Source organism: Protopterus annectens, chromosome 12.part0 (assembly GCF_019279795.1).
Source record: "Protopterus annectens isolate FY-2018-M chromosome 12.part0, PAN1.0, whole genome shotgun sequence".
Classification (NCBI taxonomy): domain Eukaryota; kingdom Metazoa; phylum Chordata; order Ceratodontiformes; family Protopteridae; genus Protopterus; species Protopterus annectens.
The window spans coordinates 1,328,260,932-1,328,282,207 of record NC_056746.1 but is presented as its reverse complement, the minus strand read 5'-3'; the positions used below and the strand labels follow the sequence as shown (position 1 = coordinate 1,328,282,207).

Below are 21,276 nucleotides of genomic sequence, written 5' to 3'. Positions count from 1 at the left end.
CGTTGCCATTGATGTGGTAATCAGTAGGGGCCGTGTTTTTGCCAAATGGTACAATAATCCATTTTTTTGCTTGTAACTTAAGGCCATGACTTTGGCACCAGTTATTTGCAGCTGTTTGACCCTCTTGTAGTATATTAACATCAATTGGGGTGTCAATGACAGCACGCAACTTACAGTTATCTGCAAACTTGGTCAGCCACAGGCCTTTTGTCTTTGTCTGAACCACTGAGAAGTATACGCAAACAGTGGGGGTCCCAGGACAGATCCCTGGGGAACACCACTAGTAACAGGTCTGCTGTCAGAGGTAGTGGCGCCGATTTTGAGCCTGTAGGTCATATATGTGAGCCAGTTGGCCACCCATCTGACTAGACAGGGATTAAAAACAAGTTGTGTTAGCTTTTCGATGATGCCCGAGTGGGGGATTGTGTCAAAGGTCTTGGTGACAGTCTCAAAGAAGTCAACTAGGTTCATTAGGCAAGATCTGTCCCTGATGAATCTGAATTGGGTGGAGTCACATGCTTAGAGATTGCCTGTGTCCTTGTTTACGACATCCATAATAATATGCTCCATGACTTTACAGATCAGACTTGTCAAGCTGATGGGCGATAGTTTCCCGGGTCAGTAGTGGCATCACCTTTGTGCAAGGGGATGACAATGGCAGTTCTCCACTTTGCTGGAATGATATAAATTTTTCAGTGCTAGAAGTGCTGATCCTAGTCTTCTTACTAATCCAGTTATCAAAGGGTTCAGCCATTCTAAACATCATGCCTAAAACACCAGCTTAAGTGTTTCTAGCAAATGCTAAGTTAGGTAAAAAATAACAATTTGCATATTTATATATATATATATATATATATATATATATATATATATATATATATATATATATCTTCAATTCAAAATATTAAGATGTCTTCAGAAAAAGGTATAAAGAACCACTGTAATGGAGCACCTGATACACAGAGTTTGGAAAACTTCACAGATGGAGGAGGGGTGGTTCTGAAGCTATCCCACGTGGGGCATCTCTGCTTCATTTCCTTTGATTAGAAGAACACCATGATGCATTGTTAAAACCAAAATTATAAAAATCTGACAAGGAAATCATAACCAGTAAAGGCTAGCAATGGCCATCAGATTGCCATATTTCACACTGATTGATTAGTGCAGGGGTCTGTCTTTCCAAAAACTGAAAGCACAGTTCTTGTTAGAAAACAGCAAACATATTTGTTTTGTTACATAGTGTAACTACCAGGACTTTACACACATTGAGACTCCCAAAATGATTAGTTGTTGAAGAAATTAAAAAAATATATAAATACAAATATATATATATATATATATATATATATATATATATATATAGATATATATATATATATGGGCAGAATCCTGAAAGCTCAATCCTGAAGCCCAAAAAAATGAGACCCAAAATCCAATCAAAATACTGAAAACACAAAATCCTGAAAACACACAGGATACTTATTCCAGCACAAGTACATGCAAAAAGAAATAAAACACAAACTATATTACTGTTTTGCAAGTATAAGCAGAGGGGCAAGCCCCTGCACCCCCACATGGGGGCTCTGGCCCCATTCCGCTACTACTTATATATATCAACTCCAAGATTGCACTTAGTGTGGTGAAGTGCACAGTAATATGTTTCTGTATGTACTTGTAGTGGAATATAGTAAGTGTTTGTATCCTGTGCGTTTTCAGGATTTTAAGTTTTCAGTATTTTGAATTTTCGATTTTGAACTTTCAGGATTTTGGTCTCAGGATTTTGGGAATATATATATATATATATATATATATATATATATATATGTATATATATATATATATATGTGTGTGTGTGTGTGTACATATATATATATATATATATATATATGTGTGTGTGTGTGTGTGTGTGTCTGTGTATATATATATATATATGTATATGTACATAGACACACACACACACACACACACACACACACACACACACACACACACACACACACACACACGTGTGTAAATGTGCACATATATATGGTGTTTAACTTTTCTGAAAAATGGCCTCTGATCAAAATACTTCCTGTTTAATGAAATAGCAATCCTCACCTTTCAAAGACATACTGCATAGTTTCTGGAAGACCTGCTTGCTCTTCTCCCATCAAGGATGGCTGGAAAATGATCTCTGGTGCCCTTATTCTCTCAGTACCAAGGAACAACTGGTGGTATTCTGCCAAGTTAAACACAGGCTGTAGGAAAATAAAAAACAAAGCAATAAATATTGCATAAAACTTCGGCACTTCTCTGTTGAGAATACAAAGTCCCTTTTCTGCTTTGGGCTTCATTAAAGCATTCTAGTGTTTAGTAATTTAATATTTATTTTACACAGCAGTCAAGACAGAGACAAATATGTGACTTCCTTGTAAGCGGTGAGAAGATAAACTATATGCAACAAATAAAAGCTATAAACAAGAACAGCGCAGAAATGAACACAGCAGCAAGTTTTTGCACACACAAAGAAGCAAGGCCAATGCCATATTCTTTTAATATACCTTGCATACATTTAGAACATCTTAATCCAATATTAACAGACAAAATGTAAGAAATAACAGAAAGCTGTTCTGTTGTAATCTGCATTTACTCTAGTGTCATAGGCTGCCATTCTGAGCTAGGTAGCAAACCTTTATTATACAAAAAGTGGAATACGGAATGGCACAGCTCAGGTGAGTGTAGTCAGGGCTATGCCAGCCTTAACTTTATTCCAGCAGAGAATTAATACTATATGCCTAAAAAATCTTTATTCTACTACTAGGCGCATATCATTCAAAAGATTAATGTAGGAGAATGTGTAGACTGACTGATAATTATTTCTGATGGAGGTTCAAAGACATTTTGCCCAAACAACTCTTGCTGACAGTGGAGTTTTCTCTTTCTCCACTGCTGTACAACCTCGGAATAGGTAAAAATAAATGTGGGGACAGTATGAGGGTATCCTCCCACATAAGTGGTGCAGGGGGAGGTCCAAACAAAATTACCTTTGAGGTTCACTGTAAGTTGTTTTGGCATTCTTTCTATTAGTACTCAGTGTGCGAGTTATTAATAACAGCCACGTGACTACACAATTCAAGTGTTTCAACTGACATCTCAAGTGGGACATCCTACTTCAAATTCAAATCAACAAAGAACCAACTTTCATGTAGCAGAATATCAACAAAGCACCAACTTTCATGTAGCAGAATATCAACAAAGAACCAACTTTCATGTAGCAGAATATCAACAAAGAACCAACTTTCATGTAGCAGAATGCCCCGGAATGGAGAAGACACAGGAATTCATTTCTTACTGCTACAGAGGGACTGAAAAGATTAATACCTTTTTAGGCTTTGATTTGTCATACAAATCTTAGAATACATTTTCAAAGGGGTTACATTTTACACAAGCAACAGTATGCATACTAGAAGAAATACAATGTAAACTACTTAGGTTTAGCAGAAAAATTAGATTAAAAGACTTGATAGTCTGATGGATATTTCTTTGTACGATGTTCTCCTTTTTTCTAAAACAAAGTGTTATCTGACAGAAAATTTTTGATGCTACTGATTTGTTTTGTTAGGTGATGGCTACCAGCAGTTTGTTATGAATATCAGACAAACCACATTATTGATATATTTGAGAAACTTTGTTGGGCAAATATTAAGAAATGCTTTTTTACACACATTATAAAAAGATTGTCCCTTAGTTTGCTTGAGTGGTTTAATATGAAGCATCCTCAAACTATTAAAAAAAAAATCAAAGAGTGATGTGTAAGACAAGCAAATGAAGCAAGGCAGAGGGCATTAAATTGGGCTGATTATTTACAGATTTGTAACACTATTATAAATTATATTTTGAATACAAATTGTTACTCCATAATATGTTGAAAAAAAGAAATCGGGGAACTGTTGGCTCCACAAGATAAAGGTTATTGGATTTTTTTAACCAAAGAGAGTTTGAAACAGCTTTACATTTCCTGTTCTCGAGATGACATATTCTATTCAATCCTCAAAAAGTACAAAAATTGGGTGAACCCACAGGAGACAAGGTGGGACTCAGTTTAAAAGAGCTTGGTTGATAGAAATAATATGCTTCTTAAAGACATGTTGTGTTCAATAAAGTTACCCAACTGCGGTGGAATCAATGGTGCTCCTTGCAGCAGTGCAACTTGATCTGTTCGGTTAAGGCAAGTTGTGCTGCCCGGACGTGAGATTCATAGACATGCTTACTCTGCATAACAATGAATCACATTAACAGCTAAATTACATTTCTAGGAAACAACAGTGCCAATTAACTGCTTAGGTGAGTGCCTAGGAAATACGGGCATCCTTCTATGCCTGTCTGTATGTATATATAAATACATATATACATATATATATATATATATATATATATATATATATATATATATATATATATCTGCACACACACACACATAAATATATACATACATACACCCACCCACATGCACATGTGTGTTTAGACTAAATCCAGAAGACAACACGTGACACAACAGTACTGTTCTGGCTGAAGTTGTGACACTGGAGGAGAGGACTGAGTGGAATTGCAACACTTTGTATTACAGTTTTTATTAACAGTGGATGCAAAGCACATACACACACTAACACACAAAAAAAATGTTGACTTGTAAAAAAAATCAGCTGTACAAATATAAACTCTACATCATGTGGTATGTGTTGTGAATAAGCAACTGTATAAACTGCTGTAAACTGCCTTTCTTGGCTATACAACTATATTTGTATGAAAACTATACTACAGTATATAAACACCAGACGTACAGTGTTCTGCTTGTGGAGCTTTTCTCCCCTGAACTTCGATGAAAAGAGGCCCCCGGTCGATTCACTATCTTGGCCAACAAATGTAACAGACCAACTATGTATTGTAAAGAAATGCTGGAAACTGTCTGCTGGTTTTACTTTTAAATGCATATACAGTGGATACAAAAAGTGTACACACCCCTGTTAAAATGCCAGGTTTTTGTGATATAAAAAAATGAGACCACAATAAACAATTTCAAAACTTTTCCCACATTTTATGTGACCTATAACCTGTACAATTCAATTGAAAAACAAACAAATCTGTTAGGGGAAAAATATAAAAAAATAAAAAATGTACATTACGCTGGTTGCTTAAGTGTGCACACCCTTAAACTAATACTTTGTTGAAGCACCTTTTGATTTAATTACAGCAATCAGTCTTCTTGGGTACACACCTGCCATCAATTAGAGAGACTCTGATTAACCCCAAATAAAGTTCAACTGTCCTAGTAGGATTTTCCTGACATTTACTCAGTTGCCTGCTACAGCACAAGCCATGGTTCGCAGAGAGCTTACAAAGAATCAAAGGGATCTCATTGTTGAAAGGTATCAGTCAGAAGAAGGGTACAAAAAATTTCCACAGCATTGGATATACCATGGAACACAGAGAAGACAGTCATCAAAAAGTGGAGAAAATATGGGACAACAGTGACGTTGCAAAGAACTGGACGTCCCTCCAAAATTGATGAAAAGACAAGATGAAATCTGTGGTCAGGGAGGCTGCCAAGAGACCTTTAGCAACACTGAAGCAGCTGCATGAATTTCTGGCAAGTACTAGTTCTGTACTACATGTGGGAAAATGTGTTACGGTCTGATGAGACCAAGGTTGAACTTTTTGGCCACAATTCCAAAAGGTATGTTTGGTGCAAAAACAATACTTCGCATCACCAAAAGATCACCATCCCCACAGTGAAGCATGGTGGTGGCAGTATCATGCTTTGGGGTTGCTTTTCTTCAGCTGGAACTGGGCTTTAGTCAAGGTGGATGGAATTATGAACACTTCCACTCACTTTTGGCCCAAAACCTTCAGGCGTCTACTAGAAAGATGAAGATGATTATGAAGATGAAGAGGAATTTCACCTTTCAACATGACAATGACCCCAAGCATACATCCAAATCAACAAAAGAATGGCTTCACCAGAAGAAAATTAAAGTTTTGGAATGGCCCAGCCAGAGCCCAGACCTAAATATAATAGAAAATCTGTGGGATGACCTGAAGAGGGCTGTGCACAAGAGATTCCCTCGCAATCTGACAAATCTGGAGTGCTTTTGCAAGGAAGAGTGGGCAAATATTGCCAAGTCAAGATGTGCCATGCTGACAGACTCCTTCCCAAGAAGACTGAGTGCTGTAATTAAATCAAAAGGTGTTTCAACAAAGTATTACTTTAAGGGTGTGCACATTTATGCAACCAGCTCATTGTACATTTTTTATTTTTTATATATTTTCCCTCAACAGATTTGTTTGTTTTTCAATTGAATTGTACAATGCCCTAGGGCAGACAGCCTAGTATGAACCTATGAACCTATAGGTCACATTAAAGGTGGGGATAGTTTTGAAAAGATTTATGTGCTCTCATTTTTTTACATCACAAAAACCTGGCATTTTAACAGGGGTGTGTACACTTTTTATATCTACTGTAGCTAAGCAGTCTGACTATTAAACTGGTTCTCTTGTGCTAAGGTTTGACAGCCATCAACACAAATGTCAAACAGAAGCATATGGCAGCTATCTATCTGGAGATGTGACATTCTGTCCTGCATTCTATCAGACCAGATATCAATATAGCATTCCACTGAGCTGCTCATCTCTGATTTTGGCCTTGATGTCAGTTATTGGGGGTGTGGGCATACCTCATAGCACAGGAATCAGTGACAAATGGTGGGTGGGCAAAGGTATAAAATAAGGGACATATTTTATATAATGCACTTATAAACTCAGAAAGTTGCTAAAGTAACAGGTTTGGCATTAGCATGCAGTTTTTGAAGGACAACCAACCATAACGAACACTGAGCAAACTCAGCAAAAGTAAGAAAATAAAAAACAACACCAGGCTTCGATCCAAATATTTAATACACTTTAGCGCCTCAGCAAAATAGCCTTCAAGAAGTGATACAAAATACAGCAAAAAATCTTCCTTTTATATACCAACCCATCATCAATTAACAAATAATTAAACAATAAAACAAACACTTCCAATCTAGCTCCAGATTAAGTCCTACTGGAGAAGGGTGTTGTATTTTAAAATATACACTGCTTCTGTGAAAAGCAACATATTTTTTAATAACCTTTCATCACCAGTTTTTAAAAAAACTTTTGCCAAAATAGTTGCCTGTAATAGAGTACAATTCCCATCATGTTTCTCAAAAAAGTGCATAGCTATAGAACTTTCCATTCTGTTCTTTTTTATGTCTCTAATGTGCTCTTGTACTCGCACCTTAAACTTTTACTTTGTCCTATATAATAAAGATTACAAGGGCACCTCAAACAGTAAATAATACCTTTTGTATTACACCCATAGCTACCATTCACCATAAACTTCTTATGTAAAAGCAGGCACAATATGTCTACATATACTACAATTATTGCATGCTACTGTACCATTTAATCTAGAGGACCTAACTAAATTGACATCCGGTAATATAAAATAAGTCTTAACTAATATGTCTTTTAAATGCTATCCCCTCTTATATGACATACATATTTTTTTACAAATAATTTTTGTAACAATACATAATTTTGTAAAAAATTCCAATAATGAACAATAACTTTATTAACTTCTTCACTTAAAATATTATATGTAGTTACAAAGAATACTTAATTTTCTTCATTCTTTTTGGTTCGCTTAACATTTAATGTGCCTCCTCTTTCTTTAGTACGATTAATTTTTTCAACTTCCCTATTTAAAATTTTCTTATCATAACCCCTTTGTATAAACATTGCCATTGTTTGTTTTATTTCCTTCTGTAAATCTGTACTATTATTACAGATTCTACAGACTCTTAACAGTTCCCCATAAGGTAATGCTTGAACTGTGTGTGCTGGATGACAAGTAGTACCATGTAAAAATTGACTACCATCCATACATTTTCAATGAATGGAAGTTTTAATAAACTGATCTTGATCCCCACACAAACATAGATCCAAAAAATTCACTGAAGTCCCACAATGTAGTCCATCAAACTGCAATCCATACTCATTATTATGCAAATCCTTTACAAATTCATAAACATATTGTTTTCCATTTTCACATAAAAATATTAAATCATCAATATATCGAAAATAAAATATAACATATTGTTGAAAAAAACAATGTTTGTACACATAATCCATTTCAAATTTTCCCATCAATAAATTTGCATGCATGGGGGCAAATGGGGGCAAAGGATGCCCCCATGGCTGTCCCTTGTAATTGATGGTATATTATATTATTAAAACTAAAAAAATTATTAAGAAGACAAAATTGTAACATTTCTACGATAAAGTTACATACTGGAGTATCTTCCAAAAAATATTGTACAGCTGCAATTCCATCTTTATGTTTGATACTAGTATACAAACTTTTTATGTCCAAGGATATCTAATACATATGCGGATTCCAATGGACAGTTTGTATTTTCTGCAGAAAGTCAAAAGAGTCCCTGATATAGGATTGCAGTCTGGCCACATACGGAAACACGGAATTATGTAAAATAATTCCTATATTATGCAGAAAGTAATTAACTGCTGACACTATAGGTCTCCCCGGAGGGTTTATTTCGTCTTTATGTACTTTGGGCAAGCAGTCGAATATGGCCATACATATTCTTTCAAAATCACATTCTTTCTTGGCCATATGTTCTGTAATATATCCCAATCGATACCCCTTATTTAACAATTGTCTAAATTCTTCTACTGCTTCATAATACATTTCCATGCTGCTAACTTCATACACAGTTTTATTCTGTAAATGCTCCATACACATATAAAGATATTGTGTATGGTGCATTACTACAATTTTATTACCCTTGTCCGAGGGTTTAACAATTAAATCCTTCCTTATGGCCAAATTCTGCAGTGACGTCCATTCTTGTTTTGTTAAATTATAACTTATTTTACGCTTCTCTGCAGAAACATTAGAATACAGCTGCTCTACAGCAAACTTCACCATTTATGTAAAGATTTTAACAGATTCACTTGTGTAGGGGGGGATAAACATACTTTTAAAGCACACATTCCTATCATTTAACAAACAATAAGCATTTTCAGTCATTTCTAAATCATCTACGTCAGAAACACATGAATAAAAACTTTCCTCATCACTTGCATATTCATTTTCATCACTGACATTTTCAGAGGTATTATGAAATGCAAAAAAAAATTTAAATGCAGTTTTCATACTAATTAAAAAAATTCTTGTTTCATTACATGTAGCCTAGGCATAACTGTCAGAATACATTTCAAACCAAAATTTAAAACATTCACTTGTTCCTGTGTCAAGGAACAACCTGTTAAATCAACAACACAATTATGAGGAACAAAATCACTGGCATCTACCTCGTTTAGGCATCTGCCTGTGCCTGAAGTATAAGGCCATGTCCAACCCGGAATTAAGGGACATGCTGCACCTCAAAAAATCCAAATCCCATCGAGCTACAGAGACTTGAACCTCAGCACTGAAATAAATAGGACATGCTGGAGGGACAGATTCATAACCCAGAGGCTCCCTTCACTCTGGAATAAAATCCCAGTCCAGGTTAGGCAGAGTCCCTCACTGACTCTCTTCAAGAGGAATCTTGATGAGTGGATGGGAGATCGTAGGTTTACCCCGGGTATCACTTCTGTGTCACTGTTAGACAGAGGCACAGTATACTAACCTCGAAAAAGGGCATAGCAAAATTAATTTAAAATGGGTGTCGAAAGCCAAACATACTCTGGCTAGGCTTATAAATGCCCTAGGGCAGATAGCCTAGTATGAACCTATGAACCTATGCTTAAAATGTCCATCCACTGATTGCTGCTGTCCCTGAAAAGTTCCTCGCTTTTTGTAGTTCTTCCCTGCTTCACCGTTGTTATGAAAACTTTATTCATGTAAAACCGGCTCTTGGGCAGCTGGAAGAGGGGGTAACATCTGGTTGTCTGAGTCTGTTGTGTATCCTGTTCCTTCCAAAGAGGCAGAAAATACAGTCAAATGTTTCCATTTGCCTTCATTATTACGGCGACCATTGGGTTGGTGCTTAAATTTCTTGTTATTAAAGCACCACAAAAATGCTTTCCCATTATTATAGTCCCGAATATCACGTTTCATTTTCCCCAGTTTACCATATATTTGCTCTTTTTCAAATTTACTTAATTTTTCTTGCATGTTTTTAAACACCTCTGTCATTTTCACTGGTCCAATATTACCCAAAATTTCATTATGTGTTTTGGATATTTCTTCCTTCAGTTTAAGTTGTTGTGTCTGATCTCACTCTATGAGGATGGCTACCCATTCCGTTGCACATTTATGTGCTACCGATAGCCATCTATCTCTGAAGGCTTTATCAATAGGGTCAGAAATGTCAAAGGGAGTAGTGGGACTTTTGAAACTTCTAAGTCCCCTAGGTGAAATATCCAATTCAACATAACGTTGTAATCCCAATAAATTGAAATGGCACCTTGTCTCTTTAAAAATTAGTCTGTCCATATGATCTATGGACGACTGAACGTCTGATGGCAAATTGGACATATTGGTTTGACCAACATCGGCAAACAGATTATTGGTCCTTTGAGCTGTCTTTTCAAAAAACTGTTTCACCACATTAAGGGATAAATTCTCACCGAACTGTGTATCAGGCACTGCACCCTGATGTCCTCCCTCAACTTTGTTGACCCGATTCATCTGCGTAGTTAGAGTCTCAGACCCCCAAGTCAAGGATGATCCATTATAACCCAAAGTAGAAGTCAATGCCAAAGAATCCTCACAAAATACTCTGGGAAGATTAGTAGAAGGAACTGTAGCCATAAAAAAAACTATAGATAACCAACCACAATGAACACTGAGCAAACTTAGCAAAAGTAAGAAAATAAAAAACAACACCAGGCTTCGATCCAAATATTTAATACACTTTAGCGCCTCAGCAAAATAGCCTTCAAGAAGTGATACAAAATACATAAAAAAATCTTCCCTTTATATACCAACCCGTCATCAATTAACAAATAATTAAACAATAAAACAATTAAATTAAACACTTCCAATCTAGCTCCAGATTAAGTCCTACTGGAGCAAGAGTGTTGCATTTTAAAATATAAATTGCTTCTTTGAAAAGCAGCATATTTTTCAACAACCTTTCATCACCAGTTTTTAAAAAAACTTTCTCCAAAATAGTTGCCTGTAATAGAGTACAATTCCCATCATGTTTCTCAAAAAAGTGCATAGCTATAGAACTTTCCATTCTATTCTTTTTTATATCTCTAATGTGCTCTTTTACTCGCACCTTAAACTTTCTTTTACTTTGTCCTATATAAAAAGATTGCAAGGGCACCTCAAACAGTAAATAATACCTTCTGTATTACACCCATAGCTACCATTCACTATAAACTTCTTTTTATTTATCTCAGTAAAAGCAGGCACAATATGTCTACATATACTACAATTATTGCATGCTATTGTACCATTTAATCTAGGGGACCTAACTAAATTGACATCCGGTAATATAAAATAAGTCTTAACTAACATGTCTTTTAAATTCTGCCCCCTCTTATATGACATACATACTTTTTACAAATATTTTTTTGTAACAATACATCATTTTATAAAAAATTCCAATAATGAACAATAACTTTATTAAATTCTTCACTTAAAATATATGTAGTTACAAAAAATATTTTATTTTCTTCATTCTTTTTGGTTCGCTTAACATTTAATGTGCCTCCTCTTTCTCTTTTTGAAGGACAGTCTGATATCCAGTGTCTGTCATTATTTATTGACTGGAGTCGTCATTATGAGCAACAGACCAAAAATGTAAATATAAATCAAAAATCTGGACATTCTGTGAAACTCTGGACATCTGACAGGTATAGTGGTTATTGTGATGGGGGTGTTAGAACTGCAGCCATGAAAACACACACACACACACACACACACACACACACACACACGCACACGCACGCACACACACACGCACACGCACACACATACACACAGTCACATACATACATACAGACCACCTAGCACATACGTTCTCATACACACACTGCAAAGCAATACTTATGTCTACCAGCAATCTGAACAACACACTTACACCCTTTCTGCTTTGCTCTGCCAGATCTTGCTTTTTATTGATGTCTATGAATCACTATGCCACATAAACGTCCTTGCAGAGTACTGCACAGGGATGATCAATAACATGATTTTTATCGGCCATGCCCAGAGGCTACTGTATTTACATGCAGCTCTATTAAGACTTCACTGTTCTGTAAAGTACAACTATGCTAGTGAACAAGGACTCTCCTACGAATTACAAACTGCAGAGTGCAAACCTTCTTGTCTGGTTTTGTGTAGAAAGAAACCACCCTATTCCATAATTTTTACACGTGGTCCTGACAAATGTCACCATTTCTCTCAATTCAGAGCCATTCTCCTGCCTTCTTTGACAGTAATGCTCTTGTCTCATGTCTTCTTTTATGTAATCCACCCATCACTCAATCACTCAGCTGGATATTCTTGCCTTCTTTCGGTCACTTCCAAATCTGCTTTACCAAACTGTCTTCTACTTTCCTGCTCATGGTCCAAAACTACTGTAACCTGTCCTTCTTGAACTTGTCTACGACTAGGACTACTTTAGCTTCTGCTTCGATCTCTTCCTTCCTTTGTCTATCCAACACTGACCATCCTACTACACATCACGGGCACGTCATTTCTGCCATCTCAAGCTTCTCAGGCTTCTGTGCCATACAGAAGCACCCTTTATATCATTGTTCCGTGCACCTTACTTTTCAACTTCTTTGGCATTCATTGTGCCAGTAGGCAAAATATATTATGATGTCAAAAACATAATACACCAATATTCCTAAAGACCTAAGCCAAAAATTGTAGGAGATATTATGGAGGAAGGGTTCGCAAGCTATCGTTTTCAGTTTATTTCACATTTTTACCTGCCCTACAGTATTTTTCATTTTAGAAAAAGGCATTCTCTTCACAAAAAAAAAACACTGCGATGGCAGCATCATCTGTTCCATCTTACATTAACATATTCATATTTTACTTCAAGAACAATTTCATCTGTGATACTAATTTCTTTGTAAAGCATGTGATGTTATTCCTGAGGTACAGGGACACTTTACTGTTTGTAATCAAGGGAGATATTGTAGGATTTGTGAAATTTATGATAAACTCAAAGGTCATTTCTTTTATATTTAGCATACACGGGTCGTGGTTAAGGACTTACAGGCAACATTAACTGGGGAAATTGAGAAGCACATTATTTAGAAAGGTTAACTCAAAATATAATTTGTCACATGTTCCATCTTTCTCATCTACTGAAATCTACTCATATTGAAACACTATAAAGAAAGGCAAAATATGACTGATGATCATTCTTTTGATTGTCATTTTTTTGAGTTGTCTTGTTTCACTGATTCATCCATACAGTCTACCTCATTTCCCCAGGTCCATCTCACGTTGTATCAGCACTCCAATCTATCCCTGGTATATACTGATTTACATGTTGGAGCTGTCATGGAACCTCATGCCGGGGGGGGGGGGGTTGTGCTATCTACCTTTGGTGGGTTTTTTTTTTACTTTACAGCTTACTCTTGTTGCTTGGGAGAAAAAACATCGTAGCACTGGATGTCCATAGTCATGTAGGCATTCCCCCTGACGATCTCTGATGAAGTCTGGAGATGTCATCAGGAGGATGTGGTTCAAAGAGCAGAAGAGGATGGTGACATGACTGAGCTACTACGCAGTTGGGGTGTGATGATGCATGCCCACCTTCAGATATAACCATGTGACTGCATGGAGTGGGGATGCAACAAGAGTATAAACACAGAATATAGCCTCAGGCAATAAAACAACCAGGGCAAAAAGAAAAAAAATGAGAAAAAACACGGTAGCACTGATGTAACACAGCAGAATATCATATCCAATTTATTGTAAGTAAGCACTTTCAAGGGTACACCTCTTCATCAGACCTAGATAAAAATGACTTAAAACAACCACATTAAATAGTATTCCAATTAACACTAATTACTTCAATTAAAATCAATTAAATTATTTAAAGCCATACTTAACATTTTTAAAAATATCACAGCATACATAAACTAAGAACTAGTGTCTCAACTGTCTCACTTTCAGGAAAGGTTTAATGGAGACCATATTATTCAAAGCAGGCGCTTTATCAGCGCGCAGTAACATAATCCATTTTTGTTCAGCCGCCTCAGTAATATTCCTCATATCTCCTCCCCTTTTTCTGACTGCAAGTATTTCCAAGACCAGAAACATAAACATGCTCACTACCTTCATTCTTGATGTGCCATGCACCTGGTTTGAATAATATGGTCTCCATTAAACCTTTCCTGAAAGCAAGACAGCTGAGACACCAGTTTTTAGTTTATGTATGCTGTGATATTTAATAATTTGTTTTTAATAGAAGTAATTAATGTTAATTGGAATACTATTTAATGTGGTTGTTTTAAGTCATTTTTATCTAAGTCTGATGAAGAAGTGAACCCTTGAAGGCGCTTACTTATAACAAATTGGATATTCTGCTGTGTTACATCCAGTGCTACGGTGTCTGATGAAGAGGTGAACCCTTGAAAGCGCTTACTTACAATAAACTGGACATTCTGCTGTGTTACATCCAATACTACCGTGTTTTTTCTCATTTGTTTCTTTTTGCCCTGGTTGTTTTATTGCCTGAGGCTATATTCTTTGTTTATACTCTTGTTGCATCCCCCTCCATGCGGTCACATGGTTATATCTGAAAGGCAGGCATGCTTCATCACATCCCAACTGCGTAGTAGCTCAATCATGTCCCCATCCTATTCTGCTCTTTGGACCACATCCTCCTGATGACATCTCCGGACTTCATCAGAAATCATCAGGGGGAATGCCTACATGACTATGGAATTTTTGCCATTCTCCATCCCACCCTGCCAGTGCCTCAAGCTCATGAGCCACTAATTAAACTCTTTTGGCTTGGGCCAGAGCGAAGGCTTTATCCTTCTATGACACAGTGCTGCTTCAACTTTGATTATGCTGACAGACAGAGATTTTACCAAATGCCTGTTGAAGAGAGATTAATGCACATAAATATTCCTGGAAACTAAAAATGGTTTCACAAGCACTAAATGTGGCTTAGATGAAAGAAAATCTTTGAAGTATCCCTTATTTTTCTGCAACTAGATTTTCATATTTTCTGAAGAAATCGGATCAAAGTCAGTAATCACAGACGACTACTGAAGTATGCTGTCACTGTCTTACATTTCTCAGTATACTATTCTAACTCACAGATACCCTCTTTACTGCTTGAAACAGACACTGTGCTTTAGGCTATGAGTTTCGGTGTGCCACACAAAAGTGCAATACTTTTGCGGTGCTGAAGTCTATGAAAACAATCTTCCTGGTGTGCAGTCCAGTTGCAGGACTTGCGTGGTATGGAATTCACAGTGGCCCTAACTATGCAACTGCTAGGCAGAGCAGGGATATAAAGCAGTAAGAGTTCATGGCATTCTTATAGCACACATCTGTTTGCTTCAATGGTGGGAATCTAAGCAGGGTAAAATGGAGCTGCTTCAACCTGCTCAGACAGGCAGAGTAGGTAGATCATAAGGTCATGGTGCAAGTGAATGGGAGTGTATGCATGTGTATGTCTGAGTGACACTGTGTGGGTGAGTATAATGGTACAGTGTGAGTGGGTCAAAGTGTCTGTGCATGAATGGCTTGTGCGTGTTTGTGTGTGGCATACAAGCACGTGTGGGAGTGTCTGTGTGTGTGTGTGTGTGTGTGTGTGTGTGTGTGTGTGTGTGTGTGTGTGTGTGTGTGTGTGTGAAGTGTGAATGTGAATATGCGTGTCTTTAGGGGAATGCTAGTGCATGTGTATGGGTTTGTAAATACCTGCACTACATACTGAGGTAATAATTTGTTGCCCTTTCAGGAATGTGAATGACTATGAATCTCTAACAGGACTATTGTGCAACTCAGAACACTGGTGCAGGGCGAGCTGCACTGCAACATAAGTTACTCTCAAAAACAGCCAAAATTAAGCAATTCTGATACATTTTGTTGTTTGATGAGAAGTTTTGACTCCTTTTACTATTCTCTGTTTTTCTTATAACTTACAAATGTTGGTGAAATGTTGTTGTCTAAAATTTCTACAGGGCAAAGTCATATTCACAGGAAAAGGACATTCCCCACTGCCAAGTATTATGCTCAAATACATTTAGAATTAATAATCATACATTGTGTTTTGGTTGGCATTACAAATATAACACCCTGTGGTTTATAGTACACATTGTGATTGTACTGAAAGTCTGGGGTATACTGCTCGGACCAGGGCAACAGTGAAAAATTCAATTCCAAGAACATTTTTAATTACATCAAGAATGTTAATCCTCTGAGCTCCTCTGCATGCCAAAGAAGAAAACAAAGGTCTAGCATAGTCTTTTAGATTATGAGTTCTTGAATCTCTGATTTTACCTAGGGGAGATATCACTGTGGTGCTAAACAAATTAGAAGACAGGCATATTCTTAAATTTCACTGTTTTTTTTCCTGGAGGACTTAATTTTGATTTAGAATGGCAGTATTTAATTCTAACATTCATTTTATACTTCCTTGTGAGTCTGCAGTGTTAAAACAATGTCACCTACACTTGAGAGCAGACATTCTGCATTTTTCAGAGCTGATCACTACCTGCAACTTGACATCATGACACTGTTTTGCTGAGGTCACTACCAGACTAGAAACAACAAAAACTAAACTATTGTTTTCAAGAGTTAGCTGTTCAAAAAAAATCTTCATTTGAAGAACAGTGATCAATTATATTGCCACACTTAACAGATAAACTGTATTCATTTGTTGCCAATGAAAAGGTGCTTTTGTTTATTTAACACAAATTAAGCATGGCTACAAACTAACAGATGGATGCCACTTACCTTTATAAGCTCTTTGAAGGGGAAACTTTCAATCACTCATGACACCTAGCAAAGCTAATGACTCAAAACAAATGTAATGACGTTCTCAATCTTCAAGTGTATCCAGGGTGGGAGTGAGAGTCTAGAATTTTTATTGTGACAAACAGACACAGTTCTGTTGTGATAATCAAATAAAGTACAGGTACAGCTACTGGTTGCATACACCTAATAATGACAGAAATGAAAAATGGGATATAAACAGAAAAGGTTCAGTTTCTAGTACCTTACTGAAAGGCTGCATACCATTAATTCGCAAATGGCTGCAACAGTCAATACTGTGGCTTTATTCTAGCACTGCACACTATAGTGTTTTAGTCATACAAATGCAATCATAAGCAAGCTGTAGATCAAATCACAGTTTTCATACTTTTAAGTGATGACTTTTGTTTCAAAAGTAAGGTGAAGTCGTTGCACAGTACTGAGAAAAGGCACTAATTTGTCACATTCGGAGATATAGCTTGGATGAAAGATCAGTACTGTTCTAATGCAACAAACAAAAAGCACTATAATAGTATAAGCAGAGGTGTCGACTCAAAACATTTTTGCCTAACTACACAGACAAAATATAGGAACACGATAGATTTTAGAACCAAAAGTTGCATTGGTTTTGCATAAATCCTAGAGGAAAGTTCTGCATTGTGAGGGCAGAGATTACGATGACTTGGTTTACAGAAAGCTCCTGCAACAGACTGACAGGCATTACACCTATGGAAGTGTGTTCCTGCAAGTATAAGGGTCAAGCAAATGCTGCAGGACCAAAAAATTAACAGCTTTAGAGAACTGTGCAATTTAGTTAGTTTTGTTGAGGTTTCATAATTGTGAAAATATTAGCAGAACCTCAGTCAGTTCCAGAAATCGGTGTAATTCATGGGAAAAATAAAAGCAGTCAGGTTCCAAAGACCATATAAGATACAGGTGACATACAGTACTGCCATTTTATATAAATGTCACGGAAACAACTTGATACCTTTTTATTTAGCAGGAGTCATATAAAGGGTACTCAAAATGGATTCGGGAAAGGAGGGGGGAAGAGAGACAGAAACAGGAGCTGTAAAACAAGCTTAAGTAAGTATGACCAGCCCCAAGACGGCCATTTTGTGGTACGATATTAAAATGTAATTAGAAACATTTAGACTGATTCTGATGCATTAATATAGCACATATCAATATATAATGGTAAGTTTAGAATTTCAAAGTGGATTTTTTTTTCCGGTTAACACTTAATGGAATTTTATAGGTTCATAGGTAGTTACTAGGCACGCAGTCCAAGAGACCATTTAGAAGTCTAGCTGAAATTTCCAACTGTCACAGAATACTGTCTTTAGAGACTTGCTCAAGGTCACAGCACAGGCAAAAGAAGGCAGAAAGAATCACATTCTGTACCATGGGAGGGCACTTGTTAACAGCAGATAGCCTTATTCTTCTGCACTAACTGCCAGGATAAATCTGGATATTGTTCATAATATAAAACAAAATGAATGTTGGATGGCTTTCCTTTTATACCCCCCACCCAAGGGCGAGTTGATTCAGTCTGATACTGCTACACACTGGTCAGTCAATTAACAGATTTGGAAGTAAATCCAAGTATCTGGCATGGGGACAGAATCTACAGTCTTCTGATCTTCCATTATCTAAGGTGTGTTCAGACACTTAAAATATAATGTTTGCTAACCTGCAACTAGATATAAAAAGAAAACATACGAATGATCTGTAAAATATGTGAACTCCTCTAGTATACTCCACTCTACACTGCAATACTCTCTTTATCCACTACACAATAAACATACAACATAGATAACACAACCATAACACTTAACGCCAAGTTACTTACAGTCATGCCTTTAAATCCCCCATCCATCTCTATTTTACTATTACTATCTATTAAACTATCATATCTTTATTACCTTACCCAACCTCCTACTTCTTTCCATTCACAACTGTATCATACAACCTACCACCTAAACTCCCCTCACTCACCCTTTCACTCTCCTATTTCTCCCCACCTATACCCAATAACACAACTTCTAACATTCTCTTTCAAAGTTTTCCCCTCTCTAAGGAACCCTATCCCCATAGTACCTAATGACCCTCTGATCACCAGTACAGATCCTAATCATTTCTTTACTCTACTCAATCACCTTTTTAACCCAATCTTTCATCTCATCACCAGCCTTTTATCTGGTGACATCCATCCCAACCCTGGCCCCTCCACCTCTTCCTCCTCACACAGGCCAATATATTTTACTTCTCTAAACTCACAAAGTATTGTCAACAAAGTCCCTACCCTCCATGCATGGCTCATGTATAACAAACCTGACATACTTTCTATTTCAGAAACATGGTTAAAACCATCTATAAAAGATTCTGAAATTACTCCACCTAGCTACTCAATCATTAGAAAGACAGGACCCAGAAAAGGTGGGAGTTGCTCTCCTATATTCTTCTTCCTTGCTAGTTACCCCTATGATAAACCTACTCCTAAATTTAATAATGCTGAAGTACTCCTCACTCTCCTACAAGTCAACAAGCACAAATACATCTGTTTAGCATCCCTTTACATTCCCCAGGATAATATTTCCACACTTGAAAACATCCTCTCATGGCTCTCTAACAATATCAGCAATGAAACCATAATCTTAGGGGCGTAAATATCAACTGGGCCTCCATCCAGTCTTCAAACAACCCTCTTAATATCAATCTATTTAAGTTTTCCCAACTAATCAATACTATTACACACCCATCACCAAACCCCTCTTGTGGCACCATCCTTGACTGGATTCTAGTGTCACATCCCCACTATTTCTCTGACAGTGGTACTCTTCCCGACCCTCTTAGTGATCACTTGCCAATTTTCACTCGCCGTCTCCCTTGCATCTCTTACCGCACCCATAATATCATCACTACCATAATGACAAAATTTTAACCCATCAACCTTCATATATTCTCTAAAAGCAGTAAATTGGAACATTCTAAAGACACTACCTTTAGAAGACGGTTGCTCACTTTAACCTTACCTTCTTAGAAATACTTGATTACCAAGCCCTATAAGAACAAAAGAATAAAACAAACTCTGCCCCCTGGTTAACCAAAACCACACTATCTACCATGCACCTTAGAAACAAAGCCTGGAGACTCTATCTGAGACATAAGACCCCAGAACAACATATTGCTTACAAAACCCTTCGAAATAAAGTAAAAAAGCTCATAATCTCCGACAGACAAAAATACTTCTTTACACTCCAAAACAACAATAAAACTAACCCACAAAAATTCTGGAAGGGATCTCCACTCTCCTAAACCCCAGCAAACCACACACCCCAACTCCAGACCCAAATAGCCCAGACCTAGATCTAGCTACACAGTTCAACTCATTTTTCATCGATTCTATTAGCAAACTTACATCCTCCTTCACACACCCCTCCTCTTCACCTAATACACCCCTAATCTCTCCTGCAAATAACCCTTCTGTCATCACCACTTCCACCACATTCCCATCTTCTCACTGTCGATCTTCCACCTCTTCCACTACTCTAACCCCCTCTTCACCCATATCTTCCTCAAGTTCTCTCTCTCCCAGCGTTTCTCTATTCTCATTTAAACCTATCCCCACTTCCACCATAAAGAAACTCCTTCAGAAACTAAAGCCATGCACCAACGCTCCAGACAACATTCCCTCTTATTTCCTAAGTATAGCCCGGAAGCAATTGCCTATCCATCAGCATTCTAATCAACCGCTCCATCCATGAATGTACAGTACCTCTACTATGGAAGCAAGCCTTCATCATCCCCTCCATAAAGGAGGCAACAATTGCAATATCAATAACTTCCGCCCTATTGCTATCCTCTCCCTATATCTAAAATCCTGGAAAAGTGTATCCAGCTTCAACTCCTACCACACCTCATAGATAACAACCTTTTAACCCCTACAACACGGATTCAGGCCAAATCATAGCACCATGACAGCCCTCCTGTCCTTTCTTGAGAGCGGTTAATAGAGCACGCGACTCCGGCCACATTGTTTCCACCTTACTACTAGACCTCTCCAAGGCCTTGATACTATTTCACATAGCCTGCTCCTATCCAAACTATCAGAACTTAACCTCTCCCACCTCCATAAATTGGTTCTCCAGTTATTTATCAAACAGACACCAAGCCGTAATATGGAAAAAGGCCACTTCCTCTTTCCTTACTACCCCACTGGAGTTCCCCAAGGATCTATTCTTGGTCCTATCCTCTTTAATATATTTATAAATGACTTCCAC

At 37.2% G+C, this 21,276-nt stretch overlaps 1 protein-coding gene across 1 annotated transcript in view; it reads right to left on the bottom strand.

Moving 5' to 3' along the window:
- The window catches only part of ACTR5 (actin related protein 5), a 285,428-nt gene that overhangs the window by 130,099 nt on the left and 134,053 nt on the right, over window positions 1–21,276 (bottom strand). Inside the window, exon 7 of the mRNA XM_044090379.1 lies at window positions 2,101–2,240. Within this exon, the coding sequence (XP_043946314.1) occupies window positions 2,101–2,240 (140 nt within the window). The remainder of the gene's footprint in view (window positions 1–2,100; window positions 2,241–21,276) is intronic.